The sequence below is a fragment of the Kogia breviceps genome, chromosome 15 (genome assembly GCF_026419965.1).
Source record: "Kogia breviceps isolate mKogBre1 chromosome 15, mKogBre1 haplotype 1, whole genome shotgun sequence".
NCBI classification, from domain to species: Eukaryota; Metazoa; Chordata; class Mammalia; order Artiodactyla; family Physeteridae; genus Kogia; species Kogia breviceps.
The window spans coordinates 74,171,537-74,193,711 of NC_081324.1; the positions used below are offsets into that span (position 1 = coordinate 74,171,537).

At 42.3% G+C, this 22,175-nt stretch overlaps 1 protein-coding gene and 1 long non-coding RNA gene across 8 annotated transcripts in view; one reads left to right on the plus strand and one right to left on the minus strand.

Moving 5' to 3' along the window:
- The window catches only part of LOC131742590 (uncharacterized), a 35,914-nt gene extending 30,271 nt beyond the window's left edge, over positions 1-5,643 (minus strand). For all 5 annotated transcript variants that reach the window (XR_010836862.1, XR_010836860.1, XR_009331484.2 and 2 more), the window contains exon 1: positions 5,485-5,643. This is a non-coding gene — a long non-coding RNA (uncharacterized lncRNA). The remainder of the gene's footprint in view (positions 1-5,484) is intronic.
- Positions 5,644-5,756: 113 nt separating this feature from the next.
- Positions 5,757-22,175, plus strand: part of MAPKAPK5 (MAPK activated protein kinase 5) — a 46,452-nt gene continuing 30,033 nt past the window's right edge. For all 3 annotated transcript variants that reach the window (XR_010836859.1, XM_067015007.1, XM_067015008.1), the window contains exon 1: positions 5,757-6,458. Coding sequence is in view for 2 of the 3 variants with exons in the window: in XM_067015007.1 (XP_066871108.1) it covers positions 6,423-6,458 (36 nt within the window). In the remaining variant the exon portion in view is untranslated. The remainder of the gene's footprint in view (positions 6,459-22,175) is intronic.

The window sequence follows — 22,175 nt, forward strand, 5'->3', positions numbered from 1 at the left end:
GCTTTTGAACTGGGGAAAAGGTGGAGGTTGGAAGAATTTGCAAGTACATGCTAGAAAGATAGATGTTTCTGGTGAAGGCTCAGAAAGAAAAGAGGAGAGCTGGAGAGAAAGCTTCCATTGTCTTAGCAAACACATAAATAATCATGAATAGAGTGTTGGCAGAAATATGGATGGGAAGGTCCACTTTGTTGAGGTCTTAGAGGGAAATGAGGAACATGCTGTTGGACAATGGAGAACAGACGATCCTTGTTATAAAGTGGCAAAGAACTTGTCTGAACTGTGTCCTAGTGTTTCTGCAAGGTACAGCTGGAGAGCAATGAAAATGAATATTCAATAACTGGATTATTTTGCTGTACACTTGAAAGTAACACAATATTGTAAGTCAACTATACTCCAATAAAATTTAATAAAAAAGAAAAAATCCTGCTGCAAGTAAAAGATCAAAGTTAAATATTTAAGTCATATTTGTGAAAAAAGAAAATGAATATTCAGTGAAGAGATTTACAAATAAAGTGTTTGAAGAGTAGCTTGCTTCCTCCTGACTGCTTACAATAACATGTGAAAGGAAGGAGATGACTTGAAGAAGGAATTGTTAAGCAAAGGGAACCAGAATTAATGCTTTGGAAAATTCTCAGCCTGTCCATATCCCAAAAAATGAGCAAATGTGTTTGGAAGAGAACACTGAAGGGTGTGGCTGGACTATCAAATGATAGAGACTATTGGATTATAGGAACAGAAACACTGCCTGTTTGTACTGAAGGGGACTGAGATGGGAAGAAATGAAGGAAGGCTTTCAGATGTTGATTCTACAGGACAGGATGATAAAGCTACTTGACTATGAATGTGCACTATTCAAGAAAGGGGAAGAATGATCCCAAAAGCAATTCAGAAATCATCAGGGCCATCACCTTGGTTTCAACAGGACAGACAGGCTTCAACTGAAGTCATGGGGGCAGGACCCTTGCCTGGGCAGAGCTGCAAAGGTAGGACCATAACCCAGTGGATCCAGAGGGCAGAACATCAAACCAAAGAGGATTATTCTCAGGCTTAAGATCTAAAGGTATTTGCCTTGCTAGAATTGGACTTGCTTGGGACCCATCACTCCTTTTTTCCTTCTGATTACTCGTTTCTTTCTTCTGATTACTCCTTTTTGGAATGAGAATGTTTACACTATGCCTATCCCACCACTGTATTTTGGAAGTAGATAACTTATCTGGTTTCACAGGTTCACAGCTAGAGAGGAATTTTGTTTCAAGATGAATCATACCTAGAGTGTCACCTATATCTGATTTAGATAGTATTTAGATACTTTATTTTTTTAAGGAAAGCTTTATTCTTTTTTTGACCGTACCACACAGTATGTGGGATCTTAGTTCCCTGACCAGGGATCGAACCCATGACCCCTGCAATTGAAGCATGGTGTCTTAACCACTGGACCACCAGGGAAGTCCAATAGTATCTAGATACTTTAGACATTAGAGTTGATTCTGAAGAGTTAAGACTTTGGAGCTGTTGGAATGAAGTGACTATATTTTGCATGTGAGAAGGACATGCATCTGCAGGGCCACATATTTTGTAATAGCAGCCTGAGCTGACAAAGACAGATCATGTTTTCCTTAAAGGACCCTGAATTTGATTTTGCTTGAAAGCTACAGCTTAATTTTAGCCCTGGTTGCCATCTAGAGAGACTAAAAAATTTCAAAATCATCAAGTCCTGACTCTTTATTGTTCAATAATTTATCTCTCTTCTCCCATTTTACTACAAGAAGCAAGACGAAACCAGGCAGCACCTTCTGCTTGGTAACTGCTTTAGTTAGATCACCCAGTTCACTAGGAACATTTTCTCTTTCCACATACTTGCAGACGATACTGTTGCCAAACCTTCTGCCACTTCATAACAAGGATCCTCTTTCCTTCAGTTTCCAATAACATGTTCCTTACTTCCTTTTGAGGTCTCATTGGCAGCATCATCAAAGTTCAGATTCCTACTAAGTTTGTTCAAGATAATTTAGGCTGTCTCTAACACACTCCTCAAAATCTTTCCTGCTTCTGTCCACTGCCTGGTTCCAAACCACTCCCACATTTTAGGTAGTTGTTATGACAGCACCCCATTTCCAAGCACCAAAATCTGTATTAGTTACCTATGCTGCATGACAAATTGCCCCTAAATTTAGTGCTTTAAAAACAGTTATTATCTCACAGTTTCTGTGGGTCAGGAATTTGGACACAGCTTAGCTGGGTGCCCCTGGTACAGAAGGTTGCAATCAAGTTGTTGGCCAAGGCTGCAATCATCTCAGTGTTCAACTAGGTGAGGGTCCATTCTAAGCTCACTTATGTGACCACTGGCCAGGCCTCAGGTTCTCACTGACAGTTGGCGAGACATTAGTTCCTTGACACATGGAGCCCTCTATTGGGCAACTAAAGTGGGCTGACTAGTATCCCCTCCCCCATTCATGTTCACATGGAACCTCAGAATGTGGAAATAGGGTCTCTGCAGATGTAATTAGTTAGGTTAAGATAAGATCATACTAAATTTGGGTGGGTCCTAAATCCAATGACTGGTGTCCTCATAAGAAGAGAGAACATAGAGGCACACAGAAAAGGTCATGTGGAGATTGAGGCAGAGATTAGAATAATGTATCTATAAGCCAAGGGATGCCAAGGACTGCTGGAAGACTCTACTCTTCCCTAGAGTCTTCAGAGGGAGCATGGCCCTTATGACACCTGGATTTCAGACTTTTGGCCTCCAGAACTGTAGAGAATTTCTGTTGTTTTAAGCCACCCAGTTTGTGGTAGTTTGTTATGGCAGCCCCAGGAAACTAATAAAGCAGCTCACATTTTTGACCTGGCTTTCCTCAGAGCAAATAAGCAAGAGAACAGGAGAGAAAGAGAGGGGTACCCAAGATGAAAGCCACAGACTTTTTGCTACCTAATCTCACATGCCATCCCATCATTAGAAGCAAGTCAATAGATCAGTGCACGAGCAGGGTGAGGGGATTAAACAAGATCATGAATACCAAGAGGTGGGCATCATTGAAGGCTATCTTAGGATGGCTACTACCTCCCCAGCAAAAAAAACAGAAAAAATGGAGGAAACCTCTCCTTCCTCAGGGATCTGCCTTCTCCATTCCTTGATTCCTTCAACAAATATTTATTAAACATCTACAGTGGGCCAGGTGTTGGGGATGTGACCAATAATACAGACAAGATTCTTTCCCTTTTTGAGAGTATTTAGTCTAGTGTGGGAGAGAACACTAAAGAAAAAAAGCAAGTGGATATATAAATTAAAATTGTGATAAGTACAAGGAAGTAAATTATGAGGTAATAGGAATATCTGATTTAGATTGAACCAAGGGTCAGGCCTACTCTTTCTGATAAAATAGTATTTCAAATGTGGTTGAAGACTGTGTAGAAATTGATGTGTGTGTGTGTGTGTGTGTGTGTGTGTGTGTGTGTGTGTGTGTGTGTGTGTTGGGTGGGGAGAGTAAGTCTCTAGATAGAGGGATAGTATGTGCAGATAACAGCCAATAAGTTTAACTGCCAGACTCAGAACATTTAAGGCAGGGATTTCATCTCTGCAACTCTACTATGTAGCACAGTGCCTGGCAGAGAGGCACTTGATAAATTCTTACTGAATGAATGAATGAATCCAAGGTACCTTCTATTTCCTAACTGTTATAGGTGATGTCAATTCAAGTCATTTCAAAATTTTCTCCCAAAGTTCACTGCTGGATCACTGTTCTTATTTGTATTAGGTAGCATAAGCAAAGCTGCTATAATAAAAAGACGTAAATAGATAAAAGCTCAACACAAGAGGTTTTTGTTTTTTTCCTCATATAACAATGCTGAGTGGATGTTTAGGTCAACAGGGCAGAGCTCTCCTCCACCCAGGTATCTTCCATCTTGAAGCCTTGCCTTCTCCAGAACCTGGTCATCATCTTCCAGCTGGCAGAGTAAGCAATAGCATCTGTTGACAGATTTTCTGGGCCAGGCCTGGATATGTGCACATCTCTTCTGCTCACTTTCCATTGGGGGAGAGCATAGGCATATGGCCACTTTAAGGGGGTTGAGGAATGTACTGTAGGTATATGACCAACAAAGAGGACAACTAAATAAGTCAAATACTTGACTTATTCTCTGGTATGTTACTCAAGAACCTCAAATTAATCAGATAAAAAAGAACTCTGGATTCCCTGCCTTCACTCTCATCTGAGTCTTTCATTCACTGAATGGCACCACCATCCATGCAAGTTGCTTAAGGCAGTCTCCTGGAAGTTATTCTTGATTTGTTTTTGTTTTTTTGGCCGTGCTACGTGGGATGTGGGAAATTAGTTCCCCACCAGGGATCGAACCTGTGACCCCTGCAGTGGAAGTGCAGAGTCTTAACCACTGACCGCCAAGAAAGTCCCCTTGATTTGTTTCTTATTTTCATCTTCTACGTGGAGTCCTTCAGGAAGTCCTTTCAACTCTACCTCCAAAACATATCATAAACCCATCTATTCTATCTTTACTGCCACTTTCTTAGTTCAAGCTTCATAATAATCTGGGTTATTCCAAAAGCATTTTAATAACTCTCCATGTCTCCAATTTCACTTGCCCATATTTCATTCTCCATACAGCAGTCTTATCTTTTAAAACATAAATTTGATCATATCACTCTTTAGTTTAAAACCTTCCAGTGGCTTAGAATAAAACCCAAAGTTCTCACCATGACCCCTAAGGGTGTATATGATACAACCCCTGCCCACCTCTCCAACCTCATCCTTTATCACTCTCTGCTACTCACCCTGCTCCAGCTACAATGATCTTGCTGCTCCTTGACCACATTTACCTTACTTCCACTTTAACACTTCTGCACTTGCTGTTCCATCTGCTCAGAAATCCCCTTGGATTTCCAATAGACAGTTCCTTCTCATTAGAGGTCTCAGCTTCAAGGTTACGGCCTGGGAGGCCTTCCCTGATCATCTACTTGGAAAAAGCCCCCACACCCAGTTATTCTCTTACCTCAGCATTCTGTTTACTTTCTTTTTAGTATCCACAAACTCTGTTTTTCCCTCTATTTTCTGCTTCCCTTTCCTGAAAATAAGATCCATGAGCAGGTACCGTGTCTTTTCTCTACGGTTCCCCCAGGGTCGAGTAGACGTGGCACACAGCTGTGCTGAGTAAATAAGTGAATGAATGAAGAGGCATCAAGAGGTGATTAACCAAAAGCTCCTGCAAGGTTCTCTGACAGATTGTTGGTGTCGAGTAAGGAGCACAAACCTGGGTTCCGGTTCGGACTTGCCCACTTCTCAGCTGTGCGCAAATGAGTGTCAGTCTCTGAGAGCCTCAGTTACCGCATCCGTTAACAGGTAATAAGCACATACTTACCTGAAAAGGCCAAATGCCTACTTTATAAAGGAGAAAGGAACTAAGAGAAGAAAAGAGCTTCACGTAAAATAAACGCTCGTATATATAACTATTATTATATATAATTGTTGTTACCGCAGGACCCGCCTGTGGCCTCAGTTTCCTCTTCTCTATTACGAGTTGATATCCCCGGCTCCTTCCGCAGAGTGTTTCTGGCGCCACAAATTTCGTCCGCGGCGATGGGAGAAAAGAGAGACGCTCGCGAAGCCACTAGAGTCCGGTGGTGAGGTCCAATAGCCCCGCCCCGCGAACCTGAGCATTTTACGTCATCAACTCGGCGCCAGCGCTGCGGAGGGCCCCGGGGCCTATCCTGGGTGTGGCGCCACCTTGGGGAGACCTTGGCGGACGCCTGCAAGTCAACTCCTTGGTTCGCGGGCGGCTCCGAAACCGCAGCGGACCGTGACGAGGGGCGCGTGGAGCCGTGGGGACACGAAGTCGGGCGGCAGGAGGGGCGGCCCGGATCTCAGGCGGGGCACAGCGCCGGCAAGCGGGCGGCTGGCGGGGCTGCCCGGCGCGGGTGTCCCGGCGATGTGTGGCGCTGAAGCAGCAGCGGGAGCAGCGGCGGCGGCGGCGGTGGGCTCGGCTTCGGCTTCGCGGCGGTGCCGGCGGCGGAGGCGGAGGCGCAGGCTCCTCCTTAGGACCTGGCGACCCCGGGCCTAAGCGGCGGCCCCGCAAGGCCCCAGCATATCGCCCCGAATCGGGGCCTTCCCCGCCTCGCCCTGCCCCGGGAGCCTGCCTCCCCGGCCGGGGATGAGGCCGGGAGGTGGCCGCGCGGGGCCCAGCACAAAGGCTTGTTCCCGGGGGCCGCTGCCGCCGCCGCCCCCAGCCTAGAGCCGCCCGCCGAGGCCGAGCCGGCGCCGGGGCCCTCATCCCCGCAGGTTCCCGAGGGCGGCTGCTGCCCGTCTCCCCGAGACCCAGGGCCCCGAGCGCTGAGCCCCGTGTTCCTTCGGCTGCGGCGGGATCCGGCAGCTGCGCAGCCTCCGCTGCTCCCGGCCGTTCGGGCCCCGCGGAGTATGTGGGAGGAGAGCGACATGGAGAAAGCCATCAAGGTAAGGGGGAGATGCCCCCTTCCTCCCCGCTTTGTCTCTGTGACATTCCTCTCGGCTCCAACCTCAGAAAGCGGAGAGAACTTGGAGCAACTCCCGGGTTTCGGTTTTCACTGGGTTCCGTGGACTGCGTTTTACAGCACTGGGGCGAAGGGTTTGTTTGTGTAGGGAGGGACATCCGACTCTCTCCGACTTAACCTGCTTAAAGCGGGGATATCATTCCCCGCTTCGCTAGAATGGGAGGTGAGTGGCGTGGAGATACTTGATGTGAGTAGGACGGAGGGGGCCCCACTACTGTTTTCGATCATTCCCCAAGTGCCTTCAGAATTTGCTTTCAGATGATCTGCTGCAACACTACTTGGAGAGCTGGACCTTACCCATCGCTCCAGATTTGTTTGAAATCTGCTGTTGCAGAAGGAGGTGATCGCCTTCTTACAAGACCTGTCCTGTGGCAAATAAGTTGTTCTCACTTTTCCGTGTGGTCCCTCCCCTATTCCTGTTTCCTGTTTCCTTTTCCTTCTCCTCCTAGGTAGCACTAAGTTTATTTAGAAGGAGCTAATGGTGTCCTGTAACTTACTGCTGTTAACCAAAAGAAAAGCAAATATGTGTGTTCCAAAGTGACCCAAATAAAATGACACATTTTTTAAAACCTGCTTTTTACTCTTTTTTTTTTTAAAAAACAGGCAGACATTGAGGCATTCAGTCAAAGGAGTCAGAAAGTTATTATTTAGCTGTACTTAGGAAATTAGGTTCTTATGTGAATTGAACACTGAAGCTTAAAGTTTGATATGTATTATTTACTTATTTTACAGTATTAAGTCAACTCTGTGCATTTAAGAATTTCATTTTCCCTTGAGGGACAGGCAACTTGGGGTTATTTTCCCTATCAAGATACAATCACTACAGTCAATAACTAATTAAGAACTTACACATTTAGGGCTTCCCTGGTGGCGCAGCAGTTGAGAGTCCGCCTGCCAATGCAGGGGGCGTGGGTTCATGCCCCGGTCTGGGAAGATCCCACATGCCACGGAGTGGCTAGGCCCGTGAGCCATGGCCGCTGAGCCTGCGCGTCCGGAGCCTGTGCTCCGCAGCGGGAGAGGCCACAACAATGAGAGGCCCGCGTACCGCAAAAAATAAATAAATAAAAAAGAACTTATACGTCTAACAATTTTGGGGGTGGTAAAGTTTATAGAAGTCATCAGTCACTTCAAAGAAAATTCACCATTTAAACGAGGCATCAAAACAGAACATACACATTAAGGAAGATCAAATTTTAAATAATGGAAATAAAGGTTCTAAAAGACTACTTTGATAGATACATTTTTTTTCTTTTGGTTTGGATTTTATTGGTACAGCGTTGTGAATTGCCTAATGTTATATGATTGGGTTGTGAATCAAAATATATTTGGAAGATTTTTAAATTCAAGAAGTGGGGGCTTCCCTGGTGGCACAGTGATTTAGAATCCACCTGCCGATGCAGGGGACACGGGTTCGTGCCCCGGTCCGGGAAGATCCCACATGCCGCGGAGCGGCTGGGCCCGTGGGCCATGGCCGCTGAGCCTGCGCGTCCGGAGCTTGTGCTCCGCAACGGGAGAGGCCACAACAGTGAGAGGCCCGCGTACCACACACACACACACACACACACAAAAACCAAAACCAAATAAATTCAAGAAGTATTATCTGCTTTGTGCCAGGTGCTGTCTTAGGCGCTTGTGGTGCAAAGCCAGACTCCTAGATGTCCCTCTTTCATAGAGCTTCTATTTAGATGGTGGAGTTAGGTAATAAACATTGCCAAGTGATATAATTAAGTATTAAAAAGGGGGGAGTACTATTGTAGGAAGGGTAGGCAGGGAAGGCTTTCCTGAGGAGGTGACATTTGCATAGAGCTTTGAAGGGAATGAGGGAACAAACCTCCACTGTCTTGGGGAAGAATATTATAGGCAGTGGGAACAGCAGGTACAAAGGCCCTGAGGTAGGTGCTGGTCTTGTGTGACTCAGGAACAACAAGGTGGCTGGAATGCAGTGGGTCAGTATAGATTATGTTAGAGATAGGTGATGGGAAGCCACAGTATACATAGGACCTTGTAGGCCATTGAAGGAACTTTGGCTTTGACCCTGAGTAGGAGGGGAAATCTCAGAGAGTTTTGAGCAGAACAGAGACATAGTTCTAGTGGGCAAATGTATAAACGGGGAAGCAGTGTTACTTAGTGGTTGTTACAGTTTCTCCAGGTTGACTCATGAGTTGAAATTCGGCCTGGCCATTCATTTAACTGTGTCCTTAAATAAGTCACTTTACTTCTTTGTCACTTAGTTTCCAGAATCTCCTCAGCTTAGGGTTTTTTTTGAGAATTTAATAAGCACATGTATCTAAATGTGCTTACACTACCTAACATTTAGTAAGAACTCAATGGATATTAGCTCATAGCAACCTAAGAATGGTTTAGAAAGAGTTGGGGTTTTCTTCAGTTGGTCACTATTGTTCAACCTAATTTTCTTAAAACTTTTTAGCTTTTTTTCATGTACTTATTAACAGGTCATTGGTGAATCTTCCTACTAATTTGGGTGTGTCCAACCAATACAAATTAGTGGAGTTGAAAATATCTGATCTAACAACCAGTACTGATGAGGATATATTCCCTTGGCAGCAAGCCAGCATCACATCAAATAAAACTTTTGGTCTGTGGCATTGTGTTGTATTCATTGTTTTGCCTTTTTGAGGCTGTCCGTCATTTGGTAAGAACTGAGACCTCTGGAGTTCAGCTGGAAAAGCTATTTCCTTGGGTTCTCACCACAACATTTAAACTTCTGCTGCCTGATTACCTGAGAGTGGGCGGATTGGACTTTAAGATCTCATCCTGTTTCTCTTCAAGGTATTAGGATAAGGCCAACTGACTATAACCATAGGCTCTGTCTTCTCATTTCTGTCTCTTCTACCATAGGCCATGACTTCACTTATTCCCAAGTCACTTAGCTAAACCTGGATAATGAGCATTCTGGGATTAGAGATTGCCTTACATATTTGTTTTCTCTTGTATATGGCAGAGTTTTTAATACTTTATGAACTTAATGAAAATTCATTTCCTTAGTTTTAAAAACATTTTAAAAATTGCAGTTATAATTCACATACCATAAAATTCACCCAAGGTAAGTGTATAATTCAGTAATTTTTAGTAAATTTATAGAGCTGTGCATCTGTCCTCACAATCCAGTTTTAGAATTTTTCTATCTTGCCTTGCTCTCCCCCACCCCACCCTCATCCCTGGAAAGTTCCTTCTTCCTCATTGTAGTCAGCCTCTACTGTGACTCCCCACCCCAGACAACTACTGATCTGCTTTCTGTCACTATTCTTTTGTCTTCTCTAGAAATTCCAAATAATCAAAATTATATAATATGTAGTCTTATGTGTTTGGCTTCTTTTATTTATACTTTTGAGGTTCATCCATGTTAGTGCATGCATCAGTAGTTCACTCCTTGTTATTGTTGAGGAATCTTTTTATTGTTTATCCCCTGTTGATGGACATTTAGATTGTTTCCAGTTTTTAGCTATTGTGAATAAAATGATAAATAAAACTTGTCCATACAAGGTTTTGTGTGAACATATGTTTCATTTTCTTCTGGGTAAATACCTAGGTGAGGAATTACTGGGTAGTACAGTAAGTTTATGCTTAACTTTTTAAGAAACGGCAAAACTTTTCCAAAATGGGATTGTTCCAAGACCATTTGTTCAAAACATTGTCTTTTGCTTGTTGAATTACCTTTGTTGAAAATCAGTTGATCATAAATGTATAAGTTTATTTTTGGATTCTCTTTTTCTTTTCCTTTTTTTAATTTTCTTTTTTTGTTTTTGTTTGTTTGTTTGATTCTCTTTTCTGTTTCATTGATCCATATGACTATCCTTATGCCAGTGCCACACTGATTTGATTACTGAAGCTTTATGGTAAGTTTTCAAATTGGGTAGCATGAGAACCAACTTGGTTTTTCTTTTTCAAAATTAAGCTGGCAGGACTTCCCTGGTGGTCCAGCGGTAGAGAATCCACCTTACAATGCAGGGGACACTGGTTCCAGCCCTGGTCAGGGAACTAAGATCCCACATGCCATGGGGCAACTAAGCCCGCACGCCACAACTACTGAGCTCACATGCCTTAACTAGAGAGCCTGCGTGCCACAGACTACAGAGCCCACACACTCTGGAATCCGTGTGCCACAACTACAGAGCCCATGTGCCCTGGAGCCTATGCGCCACAACTAGAGAAGAGAAAACCTGCCCGCCGTAACTAGAGAGAAGCCCGTGAGCCGTAACAAAAGATCCCACGTGCCGCAACTAAGACCCGACGCAGCCAAAGATAAATAAAATAAATAAATAAAAAATAAATCTCAAAAAAACCCCTCAAAAACCTAGGAAATTGAAGGTTTCTATATATATTAAAAAATTAAGTTGGTTATTTCAGTTCTTTGTATTTCCAAATAAATTTTAGAATCAGCTTGTCAATTTCTACCAAGAAAAGTGTGCTGGGATTTTGACAGGAATTCCATAGAATCTGTTGGTCAGTTTGAGGACAGTTGCCATCTTAACAATATTGTCTTCTAGGCCAAGAACATAGTATAACTCCATTTTTTTCCGGGCTTTCCCCTATTTATCAGTGTGCTTGAGTCTTTAGTGTATAGATCTTATTTTGATAAATTTATTCCTAAATATTCTTTATGATGCTATTAAGAGTGGAATTGCTTTTTATAAAAATAAATTTATTTATTTATGGATGCATTGGGTCTTTGTTGCTGTGTGTGGGCTTTTCTCTAGTTGCGGCGGGGCTTTTCATTGCAGTGGCTTCTCCTGTTGCAGAGCATGGGCTCTAGGTGCATGGGCTTCAGTAGTTGTGGCGCACAGGCTCAGTAGTTGTGGCTTGCAGGCTCAGGAGTTGTGGCACACAGGCTTAGTTGCCCCCCAGCATGTGGGATCTTCCCGGACCAGGGCTCAAACCTGTGTCCCCTGCATTGGCAGGCGGGTTCTTAACCACTGTGCCATCAGGGGAGCCCCCATTTCTAATGTTAATAATTTGTGTTTTTTTCTTTCTCAGTCAGTCTAGCTAAAGGTTTGTTAATTTTGTTGACCTTTCAAAGAATCAGCTTTTGGTTTTCATTGATTTTTCTCTGTTTTCTGTTTTCTACTTTATTGATTTCTGCTCTACTTTTTAATATTTCTGCTTGCTTTGGGTATAGTTTGTTCTTTAGTTTTTCAAGGTAGAAGCTTAGATTATTGATTTGTGATCTTCCTTTGTTATAGAGGTATTGATAGCTAAAGCAGTGTTTAGTGTTTTCATCTAAATGCTACTTTAGCTGTAGCTCATACATTTTAGCTTATTGTGTTTTCATTTTCCTTCAGATCAAAACATTTTCTAATTTCCCTTATTATTTCTTCTTCATTGGTTATTTAGAAGCATGTTACTTAGTTTCTATATATTTTTAAATTGCCCAAAGTTTCTGGTTTTTTTTTAAAATTTATTTATTTTTGGCTGCGTTGGGTCTTCGTTGCTGCACGCGGGCTCTCTAGCTGCGGTGAGAGGGGGCTACTCTTCGTTGCGATGCGTGGGCTTCTCATTGTGGTGGCTTCTCTTGTTGCGGAGCACGGGCTCTAGGCACGTGGGCTTCAGTAGTTGTGGCTCGTGGGCTCAGTAGTTGTGGCTCACGGGCTCTAGAGTGCAGGCTTAGCTGTGGCGCACGGGCTTAGTTGCTCTGCGGCATGTGGGATCCTCCTGGACCAGGGCTCGAACCCATGTCCCCTGAATTGGCAGGCGGATTCTTAACCACTGCGCCACCAGGGACGTCCCTCTTCTGTTGATTTATACCTTAATTCCATTATTGTTGGAGAACTTTACATAATTTTAATTTTCAGAAGTTTATTGAGACTTATGACCTAGCATGTGGTTTATCCTTGAGGATATTCTATGTGCACTTAGGAAGAATATATATTCCCCTGTTGTCGAATGGAGTGCTTTATAGATGTCAGGTCAGGTTCATTGATAGTGTTGTTTTCTACATTCTTGCTGATTTTCTGTCTAGTTTATCTATTATTGAGAGTGGAGGTTTTGAAATCACCAACTATTATTTTTGTTTTTCTTTTCAATAATTATTTATTTATTTGGTTGCACCAGGTCTTAAGTTGCAGCAGGCAGGCTCCTTTAGTTGTGGCACTTGCGCTCCTTAGTTGTGGCATGCCTGTGGGATCTAGTTACCTGACCAGGGATTGAACCCGGGCCCACTGCATTGGGAGTGCAGAGTCTTAACCACTGCACCACCAGGGAAGTCCTTGAATTGACCTTCTTATCATTATAAAAAGTTCCTCTCTTTCTCTATTAACATCTTCTGTTTTAAAGTCTGTTTTATCTGTTGTCAGGTATAGCTACTCCAGCTTTCTTTCGGTTACTTGTGGTGTATTTTTTTCCATTCTTTTTTTTTTTTCATTTTTTTAGTAAAGTATACATAGCATGAAATTTACCATCTTAACCATTTTTACCTGTATAGTTCAGTGGTATTAAATATACTCATAATGTTGGGCAACCATTACCACCATTCAACTCCATAACTCTTTTCATCTTATAAAACTGAAACTCTACCCATTAAGCAGTAATTCCCCATTGCCTCCTTTCCCCCAGCCCCTAGCAACTGCCATTCTACTTTCTGTCTATGATTTTGACTAGTCTAAATACTTCATATAAGTAGAAGCATACAGAATTTGTCTTTTTGTGAATGGCTTATTTCACTTAGCATAATGTCCTCAAGGTTCATCTGTGTTGTGGCATATTGCAGAATTTCCTTCCTTTTCAAGGATGAATAATATTCCATTGTATGTATAGCCCACATTTTGCTTATCCATTCATCCATCAGTGGGCACTCAGGTTGCTTGCATGTATTAGCTATTGTAAATAATGCTAGTTTGAACATGGACATACAAATATCTTCTTCAGGATCCTGCTTTCAATTCTTTTGGGTTTATACGCAGAAGTAGAATTACTGGATCATATAGTCATTCTATTTTTAAGTTTCTGAGGAACCGCCATACCATATTCCACAGCAGCTGTTCTATTTTACATTCCCACCAATAGTGCACAGGGGTTCCAGTTTTCTCCACATTCTCTCCAACACTTGTTCTTTTCTGTTTTGTTTTTTTCTTTGTTGTTTTTAATAGTGGCCATCCTAATGGGTTTGAGGTAGTATCTCATTGTAGTTTTGATTTGCATTCCCCTAATGATTAGTGACATTGAGCATTTTTTCATGTGCTCTAGGCCATTCATGTATCTTCTTTGGAGAAATGTCTGTTTGAGTCCTTTGCCCATTTTTTGAATTGGGTTGTCTGGGGGGGGTTGTTGTGTTTTAGGAGTTCTCTACATATTCTGGATATTAATCCCTTATCAGATATATGATTTGCAAATATTTTCTCCAATTTTGAGGGTTGCCTTTGTTATACTGTTAATAGTGTTTTTTGATGCACAGAATTTAAAATTTTCATAACATCCATTTTGTCTATTCTTTTGTGCCTGTTCCTCTGGGTTTTTTTTTTTTTTTTGAATTTTATTTTATTTTTTTATACAGCAGGTTCTTATGAGTCATCCATTTAATACATATTGGTGTATACATGTCAATCCCAATCTCCCAATTCATTCCACCCCCACCCCCACCCCCCACTTTCCTCTCTTGGTGTCCATATGTTTGTTCTCTACATCTGGGCCTCTATTTCTGCCTTGCAAACTGGTTCATCTGTACCATTTTTCTAAATTCAACATATATGCGTTAATATACGATATTTGTTTTTCTTTCTGACTTACTTCACTCTGTATGATAGGCTCTAGGTCCATCCACCTCACTACAAATAACTCAATTTCGTTTCTTTTTATGGCTGAGTAATATTCCATTGTATATATGTGCCACATCTTCTTTATCCATTCATCTCTTGATGGACACCTAGGTTGCTTCCATGTCCTGGCTATTGTAAATAGTGCTGCAGTGAACATTGTGATACATGAGTCTTTTCGAATTATGGTATTCTCAGGGTATATGCCCAGTAGTGGGATTGCTGGGTCATATTGTAGTTCTTAACTTCTCTTTCTGATTTTTCGTTGTTGGTGTATCAGAATGCCAGAGATTTCTGTGCATTAATTTTTTTATGCTGCAACCTTACCAAATTCATTGATTAGTTCTAGTAGTTTTCTGGTGGCATCTGTAGGAATTTTCTATGTATAGTATGTCATCCGCAGACAGTAACAGTTTTACTTCTTTTCCAATTTGTATTCCTTTTATTTCTTTTTCTTCTCTGATTGCCATGGCCAGGACTTCCAAAACTATGTTGAATAAGAGTGGCAAGAGTGGACATCCTTGTCTTGTTCCTGATCTTCGTGGAAATGCTTTCAGTTTTTCACCATTGAGTAGGATGCTTGCTGTGGGTTTGTCGTGTACGGCCTTTATTATGTTGAGGTAGGTTCCCTCTGTGCCCATTTTCTGGAGAGTTTTTATCATAAATGGGTATTGAATTTTGTCAAAAGCTTTTTCTGCATCTATTGATATGATCATATGGTTTTTATTCTTTAATTTGTTAATGTGGTGTATCACATTGATTGATTTGCTTATATTGAAGAATCCTTGCATCCCTGGGATAAATCCCACTTGATCACCGTGTATGATCCTTTTAATATGTTGTTGGATTCTGTTTGCTAGTATTTTGTTCAGGATTTTTGCATCTATGTTCATCAGTGATATTGGCCCATAATTTTCTTGTTTTGTGTGATATCTTTTTCTGGTTTTGGTATCAGGGTGATGGTGGCTTCGTCAAATGAATTTGGGAGTGTTTCTCCCTCTGTAATTTTTTGGAAGAGGTTTTTTTTGTGTGTGTGTGGTACGCGGGCCTCTCACTGTTGTGGCCTCTCCCATTGCAGAGCACAGGCTCCGGACATACAGGCTCAGTGGCCATGGCTCACCGGCCCAGCCGCTCTGCAGCATGTGGGATCTTCCCAGACCGGGGCACGAACCCGTGTCCCCTGCATTGGCAGGCGGACTCTCAACCACTGCGCCACCAGGGAAGCCCGGAAGAGTTTGAGAAGGATTGGTGGTAGCTCTTCTCTAAATGTTTGATAGAATTCACCTGTGAAGCCATCTGGTCCTGGACTTCTGTTTGCTGCAAGATTTTTAATTACGGTTTCAATTTCATTACTTGTGATAAGTCTGTTTATATTTTCTAATTCTTCCTGGTTCTGTCTTGGAACATTGTACCTCTCCAAGAATTTTTCTGTTTCTTCGTGGTTATCCATTTTATTGGCATATTGTTGTTTGTAGTAGTCTCTTATAATCCTTTGTATTTCTGCTGTGTCAGTTGTGATTTCTCCTTTTTCATTTCTAATTTTATTGATTTGCATCCTCCCCCTTTTTTTCTTGATGAGTCTAAGAGTTTATCAATTTTGTTTATCTTCTCAAAGAGCCAGCTTTTAGTTTTATTGATCTTTGCTGTTATTTTCTTCGTTTCTATTTCATTTATTTCTGCTCTGATTTTTATGATTTCTTTCCTTCTACTGACTTTGGGTTTTCTTTGTTCTTCTTTCTCTAGTTGTTTTAAGTGTAGGATTAGATTGTTTATTTGAGATAGTTCTTGTTTCTTGAGGTGAGATTGAATTGCTATAAGCTTCCCTCTTAGAACCACTTTTGCTGAGTCCCATAGGTTCTGGGTCATTGTGTTTTCGTTGTCATTTGTTTCTATGTATTTTTAAATTTCTTCTTTGATTTCTTCAGTGATCTCTTAGTTATTTAGTAGTGCACTGTTTAGCTTCCGTGTATTTGTGTTTTTTATAGTTTTTTTTTCCTGTAATTGATTTCCAGTCTCATAGCGTTGTGGTCAGAAAAGATGCTTGATACGATTTCAATTTTCTTAAATTTTCTGAGGCTTGGTTTGTGACCCAAGATGTGATCTATCCTGGAGAATGTTCTGTGTGCACTTGAGAAGGAAGTGTATCTGCGACTTTTGGGTGGAATGTTCTGTAACTATCAGTTAGATCTGTCTGATCTATCATGTCATTTAAAGTTTGTGTTTCCTTATTTATTTTCTGTTTGGATGGTCTGTCCACTGCTGTAAGTGGGGTGTTAAAGTCCCCTACTATTATTGTGTTACTGTTGATTTCTCCTTTCATGGTTGTTAGCATTTGCCTTATATATTGAGGTGCTCCAATGATGGGTGCATAAACATTTATAATTGTTATAGCTTCTTCTTGGATTGATCCTTTGATCATTATGTAGTGTCCCTCCATATGTCTCATAACAGTCTTTATTAAAGTCTGTTTTATCGGATACGAGTATTGCTACTCCAGGTTTCTTTTGATTTCCATTTGCATGGAATATCTTTTTTCATCCCTTCACTTTCATTCTGTATACGTCCCTAGGTGTGAAGTGGGTCTCTTGTAGACAGCATATATATAGGTCTTGTTTTTGTATCCATTCAGCCAGTCTGTGTCTTTTGGTTGGGGCATTTAATCCATTTACATTCAAGGTTATTATCAATAAGTATGTTCCTATTACCATTTTCTTAATTGTTTTGGGTTTGTTTTTGTGGGTCTTTTTCTTCTCTCGTGTTTCCTGCCTGGAGAAATTTCTTTAGCATTTGTTGTAAAGCTGGTTTGGTGGTGCTGAATTCTCTTAGCTTTTGCTTGTCTGTAAAGCTTTTGATTTGTCTGTGGAATCTGCATAAGATCCTTGCTGGGTAGAGTAATCTTGGTTGTAGGTTTTTCTGTTTCATCACTTTAAGTATATGCTGCCACTCCCTTCTGGCCTGCAGAGTTTCTGCTGAGAAATCAGCTCATAACCTTATCAGAATTCCTTTATATGTTATTTTCTGTTTTTCCCTTGCTGCTTTTAATACTTTTTCTTTGAATTTAATTTTTGTTAGTTTGATTAATATGTGTCTTGGTGTGTTTTTCCTAGGGTTTATCCTGTATGGGACTCTCTGTGCTTCCTGGACCTGGGTGACTATTTCCTTTCCCATGTTAGGGAAGTTTTTGACTATAATCTCTTCAAATATTTTCTCAGACCCTTTGTTTTTCTCTTCTTCTTCTGGGAACCCTACAATTCGAATGTTGGTGCGTTTAGTGTTGTCCCAGAGGTCTCTGAGATTGTCTTCAATTGTTTTCATTCTTTTTTCTTTATTCTGCTCTTTGGCAGTTATTTCCACCATTTTGTCTTCCAGCTGACTTATTCGTTCTTCTGCCTCAGTTATTCTGTTATTGATTCCTTCTAGTGTATTTTTCATTTCAGTTATTGTGTTGTTCATCTTTGTTTTTTAGTTCTTCTAGATCTTTGTTAAACATTTATTTTCTCAGTCCGTGCCTCCATTCTATTTCTGAGATTCTGGATCATCTTTACTTTCATTACTCTGAATTCTTTTTCAGGTAGATTGCCCATTTCCTCTTCATTCATTTGGTCTTGTAGGTTTTTACCTTGCTTCTTCATCTGTAACATATTTTTTTGCCATCTCATTTTTTTTTTTTTTCTAATAAGTGGGTTTGTGTTCCTCTCTTACTGGTTGTTTGGCCTGAGGCTTCGAACACTGGAGTTTGTAGGCTGTTGGGTGGAGCTGGGTCTTGGTGCTGAGATGAGGACCTCCGTGAGGCCTCACTCCGATAAATATTCCCTGGGATCTGAGGTTCTCTGTTAGTCCAGTCGTTCTGACATGGAGCTCCCACTGCAGGAGCTTTGGCCTGACTCCTAGCTTGTGAACCAAGATCCCACAAGCCCCATGGGGTGGCAAAAAAGAAAGAGAACAATAACAAAGTAAAAAATAAAATTAGACTAGGAAACTAACAGATACGTTAGAAAGAATATAAAAATAAAAATATAGATGAATCAACAACCGGAAGGTACAACAGTACCACAATAGTAAAAAAGAGGAGGAGAGAAAAGAGAAAAAAAAAAAAAGGGGAAAAGGCCTTCCTGTGGAGGGAGGGGCCTCCACAAGGGTGAGATTTGAGCAGTGGGCAGGGCCTATGCTTAGGACCCACAAGGCTGGAAATGGCCATGGGCACTGTTGTGGGTGGGGCTTAGGCTCAAGGAATAGAAGGGGCCCAGGCATGCCGCCCACCCCTGGTCTCAGAGGGTGGGGTTCCTCACCTGGGAGCCCAGCAGGCTTCCTGGGCTCTAGTGGGCGAGGCAAATGCCCTCCTCTCCTCCTCTCCTCTCCTCTCCTGTTCTTCTGGCTCTTACTGTCCCAAAGAGCCCCTCCCACCTGCCTCTCTGGTTATCCTCTTGGCCTTCCTGTGCACCAGGACCAATGCGGCCAGGGGACCTTGGAGGGCAGGGGACCAGCCTGGGAGCTCAACAGTCTCCCCGGGCCAAGTGGTTGGGGCAAACGCCCTCCACTCCTCTCCTGTTCTCCCAGATGGCTCCTCCCACCTGCCTCTCTTGATCTCTCCAGTCTCCCTCCTGTGCTCCCAAGGACCCATGTGGCCTAGAGGGGGCTTTGGAGGGTAGGGGACCACCCTGGAAGCTCAACAGGCTCCCTGGCCGAGTGGGCCAGGCGGTCACCCTCTGTTCCTCTCCCGCTCCTCCCAGAGGGCCCCTCCCACCTACCTCTCCTGATCTCACCTTCCTCAGGGGCGCCGATCCTTTCTGGCTTCCACTTCTCCTCCCACCTCTGTCCCCTCATGTCCTACTGGTTCACTTGGGGGTTCCTACCATCTCCTTGGGCGTCAGGGTCCCCCACCAGCAGCCGGCAGGCACCCTAGTTGTGAGGAGATGCTAACTCAGTGTCTTCCCACACCACCGTCTTGGCTCCGTCCTCTGTTTTTATATCCAAGAAATTATTGCCACATCCAGTGTTATGAAACTGTTGCCCTATATTGTCTTCTAAGAGTTTTATTGTTTTAGATCTGACATTTAGGTCTTTGATCCATTTTGAGTTAATTTTTTGTACTTTTAAAAAATATATTTATTTTTGCCTTTGGGGTCTTAGTTGCCGCACGCGGGAACTTTTGTTGCAGTGCGCAGGCTTCTCTCCAGTTGTAGCCTGTGGGCTTCTCTTTAGCTGTGGCGCATGGGCTCCAGAGCGCATGGGCTGTGTAGTTGTGGTGCAAGGGCTCAGAAGTTACAGTGCACAGGCTTAGATACACTGCGGGGTGGGGGACTTTAGTTCCTTAACCAGGGATAGAACCCGTGTCCCCTTCATTGGAAGGCGGATTCTTAACCGGTGGACCACCAGGGAAGTCTCTAGGTGTATGGTTTTATATAAGGTTCAACCTCATTCTTTTGTGTGTGGATCTCCAGTTTTCCCAGCACCATTTGTTGAAACCTTTTTTTGTGTGTGTGTGTGTGTGGTACGCGGGCCTCTCACTGCTGTGGCCTCTCGCGTTGCGCAGCACAGGCTCCCGATGCGCAGGCTCAGCGGCCATGGCTCATGGGCCCAGCCGCTCCACGGCATGTGGGATCTTCCCGGACCCGGGCATGAACCCGTGTCTCCTGCATTGTCAGGCAGATTCTCAACCACTGCGCCACCAGGGAAGCCGAAAATCATTTTTTTTAACCTGTTTGCATCTTTGACTCCAAAGCATATCTCTTATAGACAGCATATAGTTGGATCTTTTTTTAATCCAATAAATATCATTTTTTCTGTATTATTTTTATTTTTATATTAGTTAGAAATATATTTATTATTTAACTTTATTATTACTTATTATTCTTTAAATATTAGTATTTACAAAAACTGCAATAGATAGATTTGCATGTGGGTTGTAATTTGTTGACTCTTGGTCTAGAAGAATTCTCAAGAATTATAGTTAACCCTTGAGCAATATAGATTTGAACTGTGTGGGCCCACTTATGTATGGGTTTTTTTTCAGTAAAGATGGATTACAGTACTAAGTGATCTGTGGTTTGAAACCATGGATGCAGAACTCCTGATATGAAGTCTGACTCTAAAGTTATACGTGGATTTTTGACCGTGCCAGTGCCAGCACCCCTAACCCCCTATCTTGTTCAAGGGTCAACTGTACTTCATTCCATGAGTCTGTATCCTTATTTAAGACAGTGTATAGATTTTTCTAAAAAAAATATTTATTTATTTATTTGGTTGTGCTGTGTCTTAGTTGTGCCAGGCGGGCTCCTTAATTGTGGCTTGAGGGCTCCTTAGTTGCAGCTCACCTGCTCCTTAGTTGCAGCACGTGGGCTCCTTAGTTATGGCATGTGAACTCTTAGTTGTGGCATGCATGTGGGATCTAGTTCCCTGACCAGGGATAGAACCCAGGCGCCCTGCATTGGGAGCACAGAGTCTTAACCACTGTGCCACCGGGGAAGTCCCAGTGTATAGATTTCTTTAGCAGAACCCAGTCTATGTATTTGTCATTGATACATTTGAGGTAGTCCATAATTTTCTTCAATAAAGTGTCTTAATTGATCCATGCCTTTTTACCTTCTCTTTGCCATTAAAATATGTGAGAAAATATGCCACCTACACATAGACTGGTCGGCTGATGTGAGAATTACTTCTTTAGCCCAGCTAGGCTTAGTGAAGTCTTAGAACTTGTTAGACATAAGAAAAATAGGGTTCAGAGATCAGGGCTGTAGAGAGACCTGGTAGTGCTTCTCTTACCTTCTGCAAGGCCAAGTGTCAAAACTTCAGTCAGAGCCTCTATAATTTGAATTTTCTTGACTGTCCATTAGGTAGAGTACCATCTTAATAAGCACCAGTGCAGTGAAGAATTTGGTCTAATATTATTTTTACATCTCAGGAACTGGACATATGAATAGTCCTTTGATCTGACTGTAACAAATAATTCCATAGAATGAATCTCTTTTCTATTGAGTCTCCAATGAGTGTATGTCTTCATTAGAGGCCTGGAAAATTTTACTCTACCATGAGGCATAGACTATGCTCCAGTTCTCTCTTTCCCAATTCTGTCTTCCTCTCTGTTTTCTCAAATACTTCTGAATCTGGCAGGATAGGCAGTGGAAACATGAAGGAGGTAGACAGGTTAAGTGGGTAGGTTTGAATTCTGTTTAGGAGATGGTGAGTGGAGACCTGGGACTTCCCTAATTGGGCAGGATTCATTCCTAATCCTCATGTGGGGGCCTGGGCAGTTACCCCTGACAGCTGGGGATGATGCCAAAGATGAATGATGCTGGGGAAGAGGCCAAAGCCATAGATTCTAGTCTTATCAGTACCTATAACACTGTGTGACTTTGACAGGCTCCTTAACCCTGATATACAGTTTTTCAGAAGACAGTTTGTGTAATGATTTTGCTAGTCCCTCGCAAATCAATGCCCTTCTATCACCTGGTTTTAGTCCACCTTTCTAGTCAATCATTCCATAGTTATTGAGCATTTACTGTATGATGGGAACCTTTATCAAGAACTGGCAGCAGGAAGGTGTGGAGATGAAGGCTATTCTAAGCTTGTTTTATACACTTACATATTCATTGGACAGAAGCTCTGTTTTCATCTCTGAACTTATCCTGGTGTCTGGCACTTACTAACTGCTCAATGAGTTTGTGTTACATGGACAAATATCCTGTTCCTATACCTGGGAATCAGGATTCTGTTGTTAATTATAATCTATCAGATTTTCATTGCAACAAAACAATTTGATAGTCTCATGAGTTTTGGCCTAATTTCTCTAGGTCTGTAGTTGGTTTTCTGTTCTACCCGTGGAACCCTGAAAAATGAATTTCAGCCTACCACAGTTTAAGTGTACGGCTTTCTTG